Below are 16,775 nucleotides of genomic sequence, written 5' to 3'. Positions count from 1 at the left end.
TTTGTTTTGGCGCGCACATTTAGTACATTTTCAAGCGAAGCAACGGTCACCCTATAACCATCGTTTAGCAGCAATTCCCATATCGCAGCATGTCGATATAATATATCGATTAACTTCTATAGATTTCAAATGCAGGGAGCCAACATAAAATTGAGCTATTCGCACTGTATTTCAACAAAATAATGTTATAGAAATTTTGGAGACAAATTTATAGATTAACTGCCTTTATATTAACAGTCAAAAATAGCTATTGTTGCATGCTGCTTGTCGATACATATCGATAGCCGGCAACAGATGTTGGACCAACAATTTATTGTGCGCGCGTGTGCGTCGCTTGGCTCTCAATTTCTCTCTCTCTCTCGGGCTGGCGTCAAATTGTTTAAAATTTAAATATATGCTCAAGTGTGAGAACTAAGCTGAGCTAAGCGTGTGTGTGAAAAGTAACAAAGTAATGGTGGACTCAGTGCTGCGCCGGCTGCTCCACGAGATAGTCTCAACCATTTTCGACGCGGAAAAATACAGAAGAAATGCAGCGCTTGCGCTCACCACTAAAAAATTCTTAATTCATTCCTCTCAATGCATTTTTCCTTAAAAATCGCGCGCGGTTCGCTAGACTTAATTCAATAATTTTAATTGCAATAAAAAACGGTTTATTAAAAAACAGAAACACACGGGAAACGTAATACAAATACATCAAAAAGGGAAAATTTTCAATAAGCATTAGCAAAAATTGCAAAAGCACGCGCAGCATCAGCATCAAAAGGGAGCATCCTTGTGAACGTCCCTGTGTGTGTGTGTGTACACCTTGGTGCACGCGTATGCGTGTGTGTGTGAGTGCTCCACCCTCGGAAAGCGGCATTATAATACAAAAAAATATCATAAAATATTTATATATGTTTATATTTAGTGCAAATTAAAGTGCGAATTTGAAAATGGAACAAAGTGAAATTTTGTGGCTATTATTACGATTAAGACGTGTTTCGTAAATTATCGTGTTGCCCTGTACCGCTTGGTACAAGACGTGTCGCAATGTTGGCCTTCTGAATATTTGCCTAAATCAATTAAAAATACAACAACACAACTGAAAAAAGGGGTAGCAAATGAAAGCGATGAGGAGGGGAGGACATGTGATTTTGAGGAAAGAGCAACAACAACTACAACTAGAGTGACAGTGTCACACAAACAAAAGCTCGTTGATTTTTTGTTCCTTGTTGAGTTCTCCTTTTATCTGGCGTTCACACAAAGCACTCTTTGTGTGCGTGTGCGAGGTTGAGTTAGTGTGTGTGAGTGTGGGCGCCTTGCGGCAAACGACGCCAACGTCGCCCAATGCGTGCCAATGTGCCAATAAAAAGCGCCACACCAACAACAAACACATCAAGAAGAAGAACAGCAGTAGCAGTAAGAACAACAGTAACAGTTACAAAAGCCACAGCGACGCCCAGCCAGGTAAAAGAAAACTCAAATGAGCCATTAAATTGTGCATGCAAATTTATGAATTAAATTAGGCGTAAATTTCAAACACACATACAAGCATATAGTACGTACTTTCCATATATTTTGGCAGTCAAGATGTGTCGCTAGTAAAGTCATCACTTCTTATCAGTAGTAGCAACAACAACAAGCAGCATCAAAAAACACTCTTGCTCTCCCGTTTCCTCTCCCACCTCCCCATTTACCAACTCTCTCCAACTCTAAATATTTCTTTCTCGCTCTAGCTGGCAGCAGCAAGGCAAGCATTTTTTACTTTTTGGTTATTTTGTTATTTTGGCAACAGAGTTTGCTTATTTGGCAACTGTGTTGTTGCTCAACTCATTGCTCATGTGTTATTCTGCTTTTGGCTTCTTTAGTTCCCTTTTCTCTGGGCACTTTAACTTTGGCAGTTCTTTGCATGCCAATACGCTGCTGACCTTGAACAAGTTCAGCTGCACACTGTTATTGTTGTTGTTGTTGCTATGCGCCTTCTTCTTCTTCTTGTTCTTGCTTCTTGCGAAGCCTTGGCCTTGGCTGCAGCTCAGTTGTGGAATCGGAGTCTCCTTTGTCGTCGTCGTCGTCGTCATCATCACCGCTTGCCAACAAGCAAAATAAGTGTTTACTTATCACACACACACATACACACACTGGCTCACTCCGCCTTTTTACGTCTGGGCTTTTAATACATACTATATTTCCTTGTATTCCACCGTATATAAAACAAATATTTGATGGCAATTAATATTATTAAAAGCGTTGCTGACGTTTACGTTTTATGCCCATCACGTGCTCAAAAGCCATAAGCAGCTTCCGATATAAGCTCCCGCTCTCACTCTCTGTCTCCCTCTCTCTCTCTTTCTCACACTCTCTATTTGCTTGCTTTTCGGCTAAAGTTACGCGCTAATCGCTCTCTTTAATTTTGCATTAGTGTGTGTTCATAAATTTATTTTTACAGTAGAATGTCACACATTTGATTTTACCCAAATTGTCTATATTTAGATTTTGCTATATTTTTTAGCGTCGTTTACTTATTTTTTAATATCGAGAAAAGAAAAAAAATATATATTTATTATAAGTAGGTTTTCTCTATTTTTATTTAATAATATACTGAAATTACTGTTTCTAATTTGCGAGCGTTTACTGTTTCTTTCTTGTCTCTGTATTGGTGTTTGTGCATATGGTAATTTTGTTTATTTACCTCACATTTAATAGTCGATAACTTTCGCCGTGCATTGACCCAAAAGTGTTTCGCAACAACGCTTGACGACGTCACCCGCTTAACTTCCTAATTATACTTTTTAAAGAAAACCCGTTTTTTGGACAGCAAAATGGAATTCCTCATGCTCAAAATTAGTTAGGCGCCGCTGAGTCATAGCACAGCTTTTGCTTTTATGCGCAGCCATTGAAATTCCAAGATAAATTCAACATTGGCCAGACAGTTTGGCGCTTTTATTGTTCACTTTAATAGGCGAGTGCGACAATTTATCAACACTCTTGACATTGTCGATCTTTAGACCTCGCTTTACAGTAGCATTTTATCGTAATTTTCGGCAGCTAAGTGATTATGTCAAAAGGTGGCCGAAACTCATAAGAAAACCCAACAAGTCAGTAAATTTTTTTATTATCAGAAACCAATTTTCAACTATGAATGGTTTGATTATGTTCAAACAGTCGATCTAATCAAATACTCAAGTGGCGTGTGACCACTTGTCGGATAGTTGCAAAGCAGAGTACAAATAATCAGTGCAATGCTTACTTTAGATAAGAATAATAAAATGTCAATTACACACTTAATACATATGTCGTACTATCAGAGACCTTACAGAAACTGTGTGTTTATCTTGCCCTTTCACAAATAACTCTGTAATCAGTTATCAGCTAAAAACACAAGCACTCAGCACACTGTGCACGCCTTAAGCTTTTTTTACAGCAATTACAACAGCTACTAAGCTTTTTATTTGCAAATCGTGAAAGACTACAGTGGTCATAAAATGGCAAAAGATAACAGCAATTTCTACAGATTTAAATAGCTAAATTAATATATATAGTTGCAACTAACATTTCAGTACGTTACTTAATTATTATTACAGGAATTAGTAGATTAGTTAGTCCGCTTGCAGTTAAAACAATTTCAATTAGTAGGAAACCTGTTCATGATGTAATTGCGTTTCCAACCTTAATATGTAATTTCCCCCGTAACATTTTCTAATCGGAAACGCGTGTAATTGTTATTAACATATAATACAATTTTTTCAATTAACTACATTATGAATGGGAAAATTATTATCTATATGCTGTTTACGTTGCCCACTGTGCACTTGTTGTTTGCTCTTTCGTTTTTGCTTCGATTTGCTTTGCTGTTGACTCACACATTGTTGGAAATCACTTGCTCAGAGAATGATTTCTTGATCGGGGCATCAGGCAGTCAATGATTTTTTTGTGTGTTGCCCTTCTCATCGTGGCCATTCACCGACTCTGCTTCAATTCATATACCATATACACCATATTGTGTATGTGTGTGTTTGTGTATGTGTGTATGTTGGTGTTGTGTTGGCTTTCTTCATCAAAATTATACACGAAAAGCTGGCCCGCCTCTTGTGCTGTGCCCCACCCGTCTTCAATTGTGTGGTGCGTGCATGGAACTCGTTTCGAGCCACCAAAAAGATGGTTGGTGGGGCAAAAGGAGCGGTTACTTTGCTGGTTGGTCATTGGCCCAGTTGACTTGTGAGTGATGCGAGAGCCGTGGAAATGTAAACAAAATGCGAGTAATTAAATTTTCATATGCTCAGAGCAAGTAAAAGGACAAGAAACATTTATTCATAAATTATTGAGACCAACCTTTTTTCCTTTTTTGTTCTATATTTTAATACCCGCTATTATATTATAGAAGGGTATTATAACTTTGTGCCGGCAGGAAATGTTTGTAACAGGCAGAAGGACCCTATAAGTATATATATTCTTGATCAAGGTCAACAGTCGAGTCGATATAGGCAAGTCTGTCTGTCTGTCCGTCTGTATTAACGCCTAGATCTTAGAGACTATAAGAGATAGAGACTTAATTTGATTTTTAATACAGATATAGATATAGCCTTCGTGATTCCTAAAAATTTTGTGGCGACCAAATACAAATTGTAAAGGTTTATTAATAAATAAATTTGTATGGGGAAAAACTCATACTCTTAGTATATTTTGCACGCTATGGTATATTTTGAATGGTTCTAGATCAATATTCCGAAATCATAACCGTTAGTATATTTCAGTATTTTTGGGGTGTATTAATTCGATATATTTTAACGCACTGCTTTGCTTTTATTAAAAATGGGTATCGGGTATCTCACAGTCGAACACACTCGACTATTTTTTACTATTTTTTTTTTAAATAGCCCATGCAAAGCACGCGTAGCCCACTGTCCACAGTGGGTGTGTTCAGAGAGTGAACAGAGCTCGCTTTGTGTATAGCTTTATGTATATTGTAGATGTGTATTTTTCCTTTTTTAGTTGCTGCCACATTTTAATTGGCAATTTGTGGCGACACTGTCGTCAATCAACTGAAATGCATTTGTCGCCAACTTCTCTTTTCCTATTCGTTTTTCCTCTCTCTTTCTCATTTTGCTTGTCTCTTAGTGAGTGTCCCCAAAGGCGCTTCACCTTATCTGTCAGGTGTCAGGCTAAGAGGCAACGTGCAACTTCTTTTCCGTTTATTGCTGAGCCAGGAAACTCGGATGCTTCTGCTGCCACAGCAAAAAGGAAATCTATTGCTCTACTAGGCAACACTACTAAAGGTTAATTGCACTATAGTGTGTGTGTGTGTGTGTTTGTATGTGTGTTGCCACTCTGCCACACCCGTCTCGACGGGGCACGTTGGCAGATTACTTCCGATGCTGACTGTGCGCTGTGTGTCTTCCACATGTCTGCGGCCTGTTTGCATCTTATTGCAAACCCCACAGAGATCTCAAACGCCCCCACACACACAGCAAGCAAGTAAGGCATCCGGCTGCCAGGGCAGGCATTATTATTTTGCATCGTTGTTGTAATTCTTGTTGTCTGTGGCACTGCATTTAAAAAGTGGCACCCGACAAAACTTTAGCCTCAACAAACCACAAATAGTTGCTGTGCAACACAACAAACAAGCAAAAACTGAGGGGGAAAATGAAACGAAACGCAACACACACTCAGCTACACATACAATAAACTTCGTATCGCATTGCATGTTGTAATTGCAGCATGTTAACAGCAACAACAACAATAACAACAACAACAACGAGTCCAGAGAACGAACGAGTCATGCAACAAAACTCGCTCTACTTGACTCTTCAACAACTCATTTGTTTGTCGTCCGATTATTATGAAATTTTCAGGACGCTTAGATACAAAGGCGGCCCACTAACCAAACGAACGAGTATCAAATGTCTATCGACAGTAAGTTGATACGAAACTCATTCGGCTATGGGAGATTATTAAAGTTTGTTCAACAAATTGGCAAGTAAACGATGGTAACATAATCTGCGAGTGTTTGCTAAATTTATAAACAAGGCAAGGCATTCATTCGATTCGTGCTGCCAAGTTGGAATATTTGAAATTCGACATTTTCAACATTGGATTTAATATGATATATTTCCCAATATTATGATTCATAGTAGAACCCTCACTTTTGTTGCCATTCGCAAATTTGGGTTATTCTGGACTGTGGAATTTGCTTTATTACTTTTATATGCAAAGGGCAATGCTGGTGTATGGAGCTAAAGGGCAAGCGATTAATGACTTTGTATCAAGTTGCCACAGGCAAACGTTGTTGAACAGAGGAACGAGAATTAAAATGGGATTGTGTATAAAAATATGCCTTAGCTTATCGCACTTCCTTTTAAAAGCAATACAGCAACGATGACTTATTCTATAATCATCCCCCTATAATATTAAATTATTTTAAAATTTCCTAAAAATATATTTTTTATCGAATTTTATATGACGAATTCATGGTGAAGTTATAATTAAAGAAAATAGAAAAGATTATAATAAACCGATTGTGCATAGCCTCTCCTAAGGTTGCTCATAGCAAATGAGTTGGGTTTTTTATTATTTGCAAAGCTTCGTGGTTACACGATTAAAATAGATAAGCAGAGAGCTTATCGATATCTAAGCAATCCTCTCATTTACCCGACATTCCCTATATTTTAGATAAAGTTCTTCATGAAATAGAGTGTTTGTTAACGAACAGCCTTGAGTCGAAACAAAAATTGTTCCAGTATTTTAAATGAATGATTGCTGAATATGCAAATAATTGGCTAAATATTTGTGGTAGACAAATATAAGTTAATTATTTTCAATTGAAACATTCCTCTCTTTTGGGAATTGTGTCATTTAATTGGATAACGATGAACATAACTTGGAAGAACTATTGTTGATTAAATGAGAAGAATTTTTATGCTTGCTTGGTAAACTTAAGAAACATTTTCTTATATGACTTTTCTATGACATTGTTGTTGATTAAATGAAAAGAATTTGTATGCTTGTCAAGAGACATTTTCTTAAATGACTATCGAATGTATCTCAACTGTAATTGTAACTGAATTCTGAGAACTACTTACTGTTTAGATAGCAAAAAATGTGCAATTACATGCTTTTGTTATTTATAGGTATGAGATTCTTAATAGTCGAAAGTCTAGCTCAGCAGTGTTAACAATTTTGCTAGCTTCTCAAACTTTTTCATATAACAACTTTGATAGCTTCCCAACGTTTTTAATATAAATATTCCATTAGAATTGCTGAGCAATCTTAAAAAGCTATGATTAATAGTGTATTTGCTGGTTCATCGCACTCAATTAGAGCATAGTTTATTGTTGTCGACTCGTTATTTTCCTTTTTTTCGAAAAAAACTGAACTTTAAATGTATTTACTGCAGGTGTGTAGACATTTTAAGTTGTTTTCGCTTACGCTAATTGCGAGAGCTCCCCAAGTGGCTACAAATATATTTTCACACAATTGTGTGAGTGTTTGAGTTGGGCATGTGAGAAGTGCTAAACACATTTCCAGTCAGAATTTATAACAATTACACACAGCCAAACACAAACACACACATACAACGATTTGCACAACATATCAAAATGTTTTCGCTGCTCATTCGGGAAACAACATGAAAATGCTGCCTCACATTGTTCCCAAGAAAGAAAGACGGACGAACTGGCGACGGCGGCATTCAAGGCTTTTTTGGCCAACTGCCAAATTATTTTCGCCAACCTGCCGCAAGTGCTTTTACTGCTGCTGTCGCTGCTGCTGCTGCTGCAGTGTTCTTGCTGCAAATCAAAGCTCGATAAACAATAGACGACACAACGGGCAACAGCAACAACAACAACTACAACTCGAAACATACATCAACCAACAACAACGTCGACGTTGTTGCCCCAAAAAAAGGGGCAACGATATAATCTAACCTTCGACTTGAATAAAAACAAAAAACTTTTGCGCCGTTGCTGTTTTTATCGAGTGCAAAATGCAAAAATGCAAATTACAAAGGCATGAAATAAAGAAAGAAGAGCTATAAAGAGGAGTGCGCGACTTATGAATATCCTCGAAAAATAAAAAGCAAGAGTTATTTAAATGTGACCTAAAATATTTGTAAATAAACATAATATACAAATAAATATAGCGGTATATATATCTAAATTGATTTTAAAAATACAAATCATTCTTTACAAAAAAATCTTTTATTAAAATTACAAATATATACTAATTAAGTGATGAGTTATCTACTAAGAATAACTAAAATTTGTAATATTGCAAAAAAATAAATATCAATTAAAATATTAAAATATTTCATAATCTAGAAAATTATGTTCTATACATGCGAAGTGAAGAGTTCTAATTTACTAAATATAAAGTATCAAAAATAAATAAAAATTAAAATATTAACAAAAATAAATATCAATAATAGAAAATATTTACAAAATTGTTTTCTATAAATATACATACCAAATAGAGAGTAATATAATATCGAAAACAAATTAAAATTTGATTTTAAAATTCTTTTTTATTTCAAATAAAATATTTGCCAAGTTCTTATCTGCGAATCTTTAAAATAAATATTTTATTTTTGTACTACTAAAATCTTTTTAAACTATATATAACAGTATACATACATAGTATATTATATAGTATAACTATAGTAAAATAGTATAAATTAAATAGTGTAATAAGAGAATTATAATAGACTAATTGTCGAGTACTTATCTACTCCTTTGACTCCTTAAAATATTTCTATAGTATAATAAGAGTATTATAATTTCAAGAACTTCTCTGCGTCTTCTTTCTAAAACATTTGTTATATTACATATAGTATACATAAATAGTAAATATATAACATATAAGTAGTATAAATTATAAGTATAACAATAGCATGTTGAAACCGAACCTTTAAATAGCGACACTCTCGAACTACCACAAATGATTAGGCAAACAATGGCAAAGTTTATATTTTGCATACTTGGAAGATCGATGAGTTGAAATGCCAATTGCAGGGTATAAATAACATGGCCAGTCGGCTGGCAGGCAGCCCAGGCTCAACTGAACTTCTCGAGGCCTTCCTTTACTCCTCCTCTTTACCCTCCTTTATCGCCTTGTGGACTAGCGAGAGTGGCACGTAGAGTTATGCACTATTTGCGGATGCATTCACTTAAAATAGACGAGCAGTTTAATGGCCAATAAACTGCACTGAAGTTGAAAGTGCGCTGCAAATGAATCATCATCAGCGGATGTTAGAAAATTTGCATATCTTTTACTTTTCTTTTCACAAGAAATCAGCTCTGGGGAGAGCAAGTTAATCTTGGGTTATTTTTGCTAGAAGGTCATACAAAAAAAAAAAGAAAAATAAAACCAAAAACCACGTCCTGATTGGTAATTAGTTTTTGCGCTTATCTTGAAGCCTTTTGCGAAATGGCGTCGCAGACTCGCTGACGTCATCGGAGTTGAGTTGAGTTGAGTTGTGCCCAGTTTGTGGGTCCTGGCCAGGCCAGACCAGGTCAGGTCAGGACTGGCTGACATGGAGAAGAAGGCCAATTGCGTGTCTAGACGCCGCTATGCCATGCTTCGTCGCACTGCCAGCAACAATATAATAATAATAATGGCAAGAATAACGAGAGTGCGAGTGTGGCAAGCGCAACCCTTGTACACTGTACAATGACGGTATCCCTCGCAACATTTACATGAATATTAAAATTTTATTGGCCCTCCATTTGAGTCGGTGTGTGTGTGTGTGTTGAGCTCAATATTTCGCTTCTTTAACGACCTTTGCCGTGAACTTTGCATGTAACGCTTTTCAAAATAAAAACCAAAAACGAAAAAAACCCAAAGATATTGATCTATAAAAAAGAGAAGAAAACTACTTGCAAAATAGTAATTGGAAAAGGCACTTTACGAAATACTCTCATTATTTCCATTTCAATTTGGTAATAGATCGGTTATCAATGCTATCGCAATCATTGTGTCAACCGTGGGTCGCAATCTTATCGCATAATCATCACGCCCAGAAGCTAATTGAGTCGAAGTTGTTGTTGCTGTTGTTTTACTTGTTGTCAGTTGCCAGTCTACACCTTGTTTCACGCTCTGAGCTCATCATGCTGTCCATATATGGACATGTTAGGAGAGAAAGAAAATATGCAAATTCTACATGATACAAGTTGCAAGTGCCGCAAATTTCAATTACACTCATGTGTGTGTGTGCGAGTGTGTGTGGCAGCTACGTGACCGACTGACAATGCCGCAACGCAGCTGCTTGCTGCCTTTTGTGGCAAGCACGACTCGACCCGTCTCTTGTCTGCACGTTATGGAAACTCTCTGAAATACTGGCCACAAGCGGTTGAATGAACCTACGCCAAGCAACAAACGGGAACAGGCCAAAGAAACGTTCGAAAATTATGCAAAGGAAAAAATTAATTAAAGCGGAAAGTCGAAAAAAAATGAAGAAACAAATCAAACGCAGACAAATGACAGTTTTCGATAGTGATAACTACACCTTGAATTTTTGATATTTTTTAAGGATTTATAAAGATTTTTATGACTTAAGTTTTGTTTGATTAAAACATACTTTAAAAAAGAGTGTCGTATTTGAAAAAAATTGAGCATAAATTCAGTATCCTATCTCAAAGTGTAATAAAATATGAAAATATTCAAAATTCAACAACTTGAACTTCAAGATTTGTTTAATTGAACCATGTATTGAAAAAGATTCACATATTTTAAAATGTTGAGCATAAGTTTCCTTCTCCTTAATACAAAATTTAATAAAATATTAAAATAAGCAAAGTTCTAAAATAATTGTGCAGAGAGTTAAAGCGATTTAATTCAAATGTTTGCCACATTAAGCGTTTAATCATTAATCATATCCTAACTTAAAGTTGAATACAATATGAAAATATTAAAATTTCAAGTTCTTAACTTCAAAGTTTTGTTTGATTGAAACATGCTTTGAAAAAGATCCACGTATTTTAAAATATTAACCATAAATTCCATTCTTCGAAATAAGAAGATTCATAAAATATCGATATATGCAATGTTTAATTATAATAGTGCAGACAGTTAGTTTAAGCAATTTAAATCAAATGTTGGCCACATTAAGCGTTTAATCATGTAGGGTCAAGGTATCTAATAAAAATGTAGTTAAAACATCAGACGAATAAGTTTATTTAAATGCAGATAGCGACCTTAAACAATTCTTAAGTTTATTATGCAAAATACTCATGATACATGCAAAACATAAAGATAATACAGTCATGGTTGTACAGTAAAGATTGTGACGAAAGCAAACCAGTGTGATTTAATCGTTTAGTGATAAGGCCTTCCTGTCGAAATATGTTGAGCGTATAAAGATAGCGGTCAGCAATCAAATAATTAAATTAATGCTGGCAAACACATCAAAAGTCAACATGATAAAGGAACAATCGTCATAATTACCCCTACTTGTTATGATAACTATTAAATTCGGTATTCAATAGTGCCGCTGAAGAAGTTATTTAGTAGGAATAGATGTGGGTATGGTGAATCGAACAACGATGAGCAAGAAGTTCAAGGGAACAGTGAAGTGAATAGAGTTTCAGATTCATTTGAACTAGAGTTCTTCAGTTGTACAGAGCATCGCTGGCAAATGGTTCATTTGAACTGAATGAGTGAAGAAATTTTGAGAAGTAGAAGACGCGAAGGTGGAATATTGTTAGATAGTCGTGTCAGGAAATTAACAGTTTCTGATTCATTTAAACTAATGCTGTTCATTTAAACAGCGCATCCCTGGCAACTGGTTCATTTGAACTGAATGAGTAACTTCCCTGCAGTTCTGAGCGCTAGTTCGTTGCTGGTGAAATAAGCGCTTACCAGGAGCCAGTCACTACTTACAAAGTGGCGTCTAGCCATGCGTTTCTTAATTTCCGTTTTTGTATGAAATGTCCGCAAATAGGGTCAATCGCCACCGCCTCGATTACCACGAACTAGTGAAATAGTGCAACATATTAGGGTCAGTAAAATAAGTGCTTACATTAGACCCCATGGAACGGCCGGTAAAATAAGTGCTTACATGGGACCCCATTGAAGGGTCAGTAAAATAAGTGCTTACATCGGACCCCATGGAGGGGTCGGCCATTGTAAATTAAAAAAAAATTTACAATTACAATTACAGTTTTTATTTGATTTTAATTTTTCTTTATTTTAATAAGACGGATACTTTTATTACTTTAAGGCAACTTGAGTTTTAAAATATCGTTTTTTTTTTGAGCTGCAAGGCCTTTCTCAACTGGTCCTCAGTTATTGAATCTGGAAATAAAGGATTAAAAAGTCTTAATAGATTAAAGTGGATAATGATTTTTAAATAATTATCTTTTAAAATACTCACCGATCATAACACCAAAGAAATTGACTTCTTTTTAGGCCGCATTCCCTGTCATTATTTCTATAACGTAGATTTTCTGTCATAATTTCCACTTCCTCTTCTTTAGGCACATTGTCGCTTTCCACTGTAGAACTATGCATTATACTAACTGCTTGATATTCTTTTATTATCTGCTTATTTATTATTTTACACATTAAACATATAATGCATACATAAATTATTTTTTAAGTAACTCACCTAATAATTGATCGCGGATCCGCTTTGCACTTCTCAACTCAAATGCTTGCAATAATTTCGTCATCTAGGAAACACAGCTGCGTTTGAGTAAAAGAGTAGCACAAAATAAAACAAAGACGCGTAAACAAACAGCGATGTAAAGCATAATCGAAGTTTTCTCTTTAAACTTGTGTATACTTTTTCCACAAAATAACAAAAACAAAAGCGATGCTTGCCGTTATTTTGTACTAATGCTTTAATGCGCATATATTTATTAACTAGGTGGTTCGACGTTCGATTACTATAGGGTTAATCTAGTAAGTACCCATGTAGGGATCGACGAGGTAAGGACTTATCTAGGGCCAATCGCAAATTCGAGTCGACTAGGTGGTTCGACGTTCGATTACTATAGGGTCACTTTAGTAAGTACCCATGTAGTGATCGGCGAGGTAAGCACTTACCCAGGGCAATCGACACCTCCAGAACTGCAGGGTTCTAAGGAAAAGTGAACTGCGACGCCAAAAATAAACAGTTTCTGATTCATTTGAACTAGAGGTGTTTATTTGAAGAGAGCATCGCTGACAACTGGTTCATTTGAACAGAATGAGTGAGGAGCTTCTGAGTCAGATGCCCGTACCGACCACTTACCCACATTTCAATTTACTATAATTCAAATTATTATATACTATTTTTATATATGTATATATTTTTTTTTTTTAAACCGCAGCTTTATTACTAATTTATCAATAAAAAAAACCCTCATATAAATGTTTCATTTCTATGCAAACCTTATCAAAGTACCGCCCGATTTATCGGCCCACAGAATTCATTAGACTGACCATTCCCAAAAGGCCATCGTCATTGTTGTTGGTGTTGCTGTTGTTGTTGTTGTATTGAAAGCAGCGTCAAATTTGGTGGCGATAAGGCCAAAATGATAATAGGGGGCCGCATAGACTCACAACACACTCGTCAAACACTCGATGGGCGTTTGACGCCTGACCCAACACAACATGAGAACTGTGAATTGTGCGGCGCGCTACGGTTTATTGTTTAATGGACACACGGGGTTCACAACGGTGGAAATCATCAGGTGTTTCCCAAGTATTTTTTTTTGCAAATGAATTAAATATGCCAGGTGTGTATACGACGACGCAGACCATCGATTGAGTGTTTGGTGAAGTGACGCCATGCGATGACCTTTCTTAGCCACAAAATAGTTGTGAAGGGGGGCGTTACTTGTCAAAGAGTTTGCGCTCCAAAAATACATACATGCATTTTGACTTATGACTTGCCACATCTAAATTTAGCTGGAAATAAGCTAACACTGCGCAGCACTGTTAGCAGCCTTCAACAACAACGACAAGTGTCCTTTCACTGCGAGGCAATTCACCAAATTGAACTGTCCGTTTAGCTTCCCATCGGGAGGTCTCTCGTACCTTTGTGGCGTGCTCAATTAAATTAATTGTTGATTCTTATTTCGCACCTGATAAATCGCCCATTGATAAGACGCGAATTATTTGTTAATTTCTTAATAACTCTAGTACTTATAAATATGCTTTTGTTTATCTCTTTTTGTTGCAGTTCGGGTAAATGGCCAAGGTACGCAGAAAACGTTTCCGTTTGAGGTGCACACAGAAGAAAGAAGCAGTTAGAGCACTCCGTTCGAAGAAGGAGCTGCCTTCAAATGGGAGCAGTTAATCGTATCAAGAACAACAACAGCCCAACGATGGACAAACGTTCGCTGTGCTGTCTCATCATCTGTGTGAATCTGTGCTTTGTTATCTGGCTGGTGAGCGTGCAGCAGCTGGAGCCAACGGATGAGGCAGTGGCCACAGCGGGCAGCACGGCCGCGTTGCTTGGCTCGCCGCAGTTGCAGACACAGCAGCCACAGCAACAACAACAACCGAGTGCCAATGGCAGTAAACCAAACCAAATACACGACACTAGTCGCACTCAGCAACTTAGTAGCAACCTTAGTAGTTATTATTATAGTCGTAGCCTAGTTAGTCTAGACAACAACATTGCGGCCACGCCCGCATCGCTGCCCACGGCAGCAAGTCGACCATCGCCATCATCAGCCTCATTGTCATCGTCATTGCCAACGGGTTACTCAGATGATGCCAGCCAACTCATCGACCTGCATAACTTTGCGTATAGCATGACACAGCCGCCATGCGGGGCCCACATCCAGGCGCTAATCCTCGTCCATACGGCGCCACGCAATGTGGAGAAGCGGGCCCTCATACGCCAAACGTGGGGCAGTCCACGCATGACGTCTGCCAGCTCCCCGTTGCGTGTTGTCTTCCTGCTGGGCGCTGTGCCGCAATCGGAGCCGGAGTTGCAGCTGGCGCTGAGGGCGGAGAATGCGCGGCATGCGGACATGGTGCAGGGCAACTTTCAGGATGCGTATCGCAACATGACGTACAAGCATGTGATGGCCCTCAAGTGGTTCAACAGTCATTGCGCCCATGCTCAGCTGCTGATCAAGGTCGATGACGATGTCTATGTGAATACGCCGCAGCTCTACAAGCTGCTTAGGGAACCGATGCTGCCAAACACGAGCTCCAACTCGAATTCGACAACGCCATCGTTGCGCTCCATGTTGCAGCAACGCAACGAGCTGCTCTTTTGTCGCTCTGTTTTGCTGTCGCGTGTGAGGCGATCTTATCGCGTAAGTAATAATGAAATTATACAACTCATACATTGACTAATGACTATCTCTATTTTGTTTGCAGTCCAAGTGGCGCGTCAGTTTCAGCGAGTATCCTGATGCCTATTATCCGCCCTACTGTCCGGGCTTTGCGATCGTCTATTCGGCTGATGTGGTGCAGCGTCTCTATCAGGCTGCCCAGCATGCCGGCTACTTCTGGGTGGACGATGTCCACATCACTGGCGTGCTGGCACAGCGCACAAACACAACCATCACGAATTTGCAGCCGTATGTGCTTTTCAAAACCGATTGCGAGCGTGTGTTGAGCGGCGAACTCGAGCTGGATCAGCAGGAGTTTCTCTTCACGTGGCACAGCATTGCGCCCGAACAGCTCAACGCTCTGTGGCAGTTGCATTTGGCGCAGAATTACACACTGACGCAGCGCAGTGTGCAACTGGAAGCGGAGGCGGGCTCTGATACGGGCCTTAGCTAGCTTAAGAAGAAGGGTATTACAAATAGCTTGGGGGATATTGTTTAATTTAGTTGATATGTGTGCGGTTCGTTTTTTTTTTTCTATTAATCATTTTTGGCTGTTTCGCTTTTAATTTAATTGTTGAATTGTAGACTAGTTATGAAACGATTAGTTAGCATTTTCGTCGAAAGGAAAACTAAAACAAAAACAAGAAGGAGAACAACAACAAAGAACATTGCAAGTCAAGTGAACCACCAACCACCTGCCTACAATCATTCGTATCATAATTGAGATAGCATAAACTAAAGCATAATTATAAATCTAACGATAATGATTACTATTAACGATAGCAATTACAACTAACGATAGACATACATTCAAAAAGCCTCTCTGGGTGATACACACATTCGTATATATATGAGTATAAACATTTAAGCACAACTCTTAACTATTAAGACAACCAAAAAAACAGCAACAACAACAACAACAAACAGTAAAATGCAGCCCCTTAAATAAACAGAACATAAAGAGAAAAGCAAAACTCACTAGACACATAAAATCTAGAAAAATGTTTAGTCTGAAAACTAATAAATGAATTGAGTAATTAATTGAGATGTGAATTAGTAAAACAAAGAACAAATGCTTGCATGCAAGATTAAAATAAATAACTTTTCCAATAATGTATTTTGTATTTTTGATCCTTAGCAAATGTCTATGTATTATTTCAATTGCATGTAAACTTAGGCAAATTAACATTGTAAACATTGCAAACAACCACACAACAAAGCAAAAAAAAAGAAAGATACAGAAAAGAGGGAACATTTACGCCAGGAACGTTAACAGAAATATCAAAAAACAAAATGAAAAGAAATGCAAAACGAAACTCAGAAAACAAATGTGTAATGGAATAAACGAAAGGAAATTTGTAACAAATGAAATTTATAAATGTGTAATACAAATTAATTGAATGTTCAAGTTTGTCAGAAATTATATACATACATATATGAAAAATCAACAACAAAATGAATCCATTTAAAAAAATAAAATCTTACAAATTGTACAATGTGACATGTTGCAAATTTGAATTTGAAATATCGGTG

General features: G+C 37.2%; 1 protein-coding gene across 1 annotated transcript; it reads left to right on the top strand.

The window, feature by feature from the left end:
• The first annotated feature begins 378 nt into the window (after window positions 1-378).
• Window positions 379-16,487, top strand: LOC133844783 (beta-1,3-galactosyltransferase 5). The gene is made up of 3 exons (XM_062279040.1): window positions 379-1,446; window positions 14,135-15,224; window positions 15,289-16,487. Exons 2-3 carry the CDS (start codon window positions 14,238-14,240, stop codon window positions 15,694-15,696), a joined length of 1,395 nt encoding a protein of 464 aa, XP_062135024.1. The 5' UTR covers window positions 379-1,446; window positions 14,135-14,237; the 3' UTR covers window positions 15,697-16,487.
• The last annotated feature ends 288 nt before the right edge of the window (window positions 16,488-16,775 follow it).

This window comes from Drosophila sulfurigaster, chromosome 3, assembly GCF_023558435.1.
Source record: "Drosophila sulfurigaster albostrigata strain 15112-1811.04 chromosome 3, ASM2355843v2, whole genome shotgun sequence".
In the NCBI taxonomy this organism is placed as follows: Eukaryota; Metazoa; Arthropoda; class Insecta; order Diptera; family Drosophilidae; genus Drosophila; species Drosophila sulfurigaster.
Note: the sequence above shows the minus strand (reverse complement) of the source record. Positions and strands in the feature narration are given on the sequence as shown.

Excerpts from the sequence above, each read along its gene's own strand:
- LOC133844783 (XM_062279040.1), top strand. The coding sequence starts at position 14,238 with ATGGGAGCAGTTAATCGTATCAAGAACAACAACAGCCCAACGATGGAC. Across the intron at positions 15,225-15,288 it reads GTGTGAGGCGATCTTATCGC|TCCAAGTGGCGCGTCAGTTT; the intron begins GTAAGTAATAAT and ends TTTTGTTTGCAG.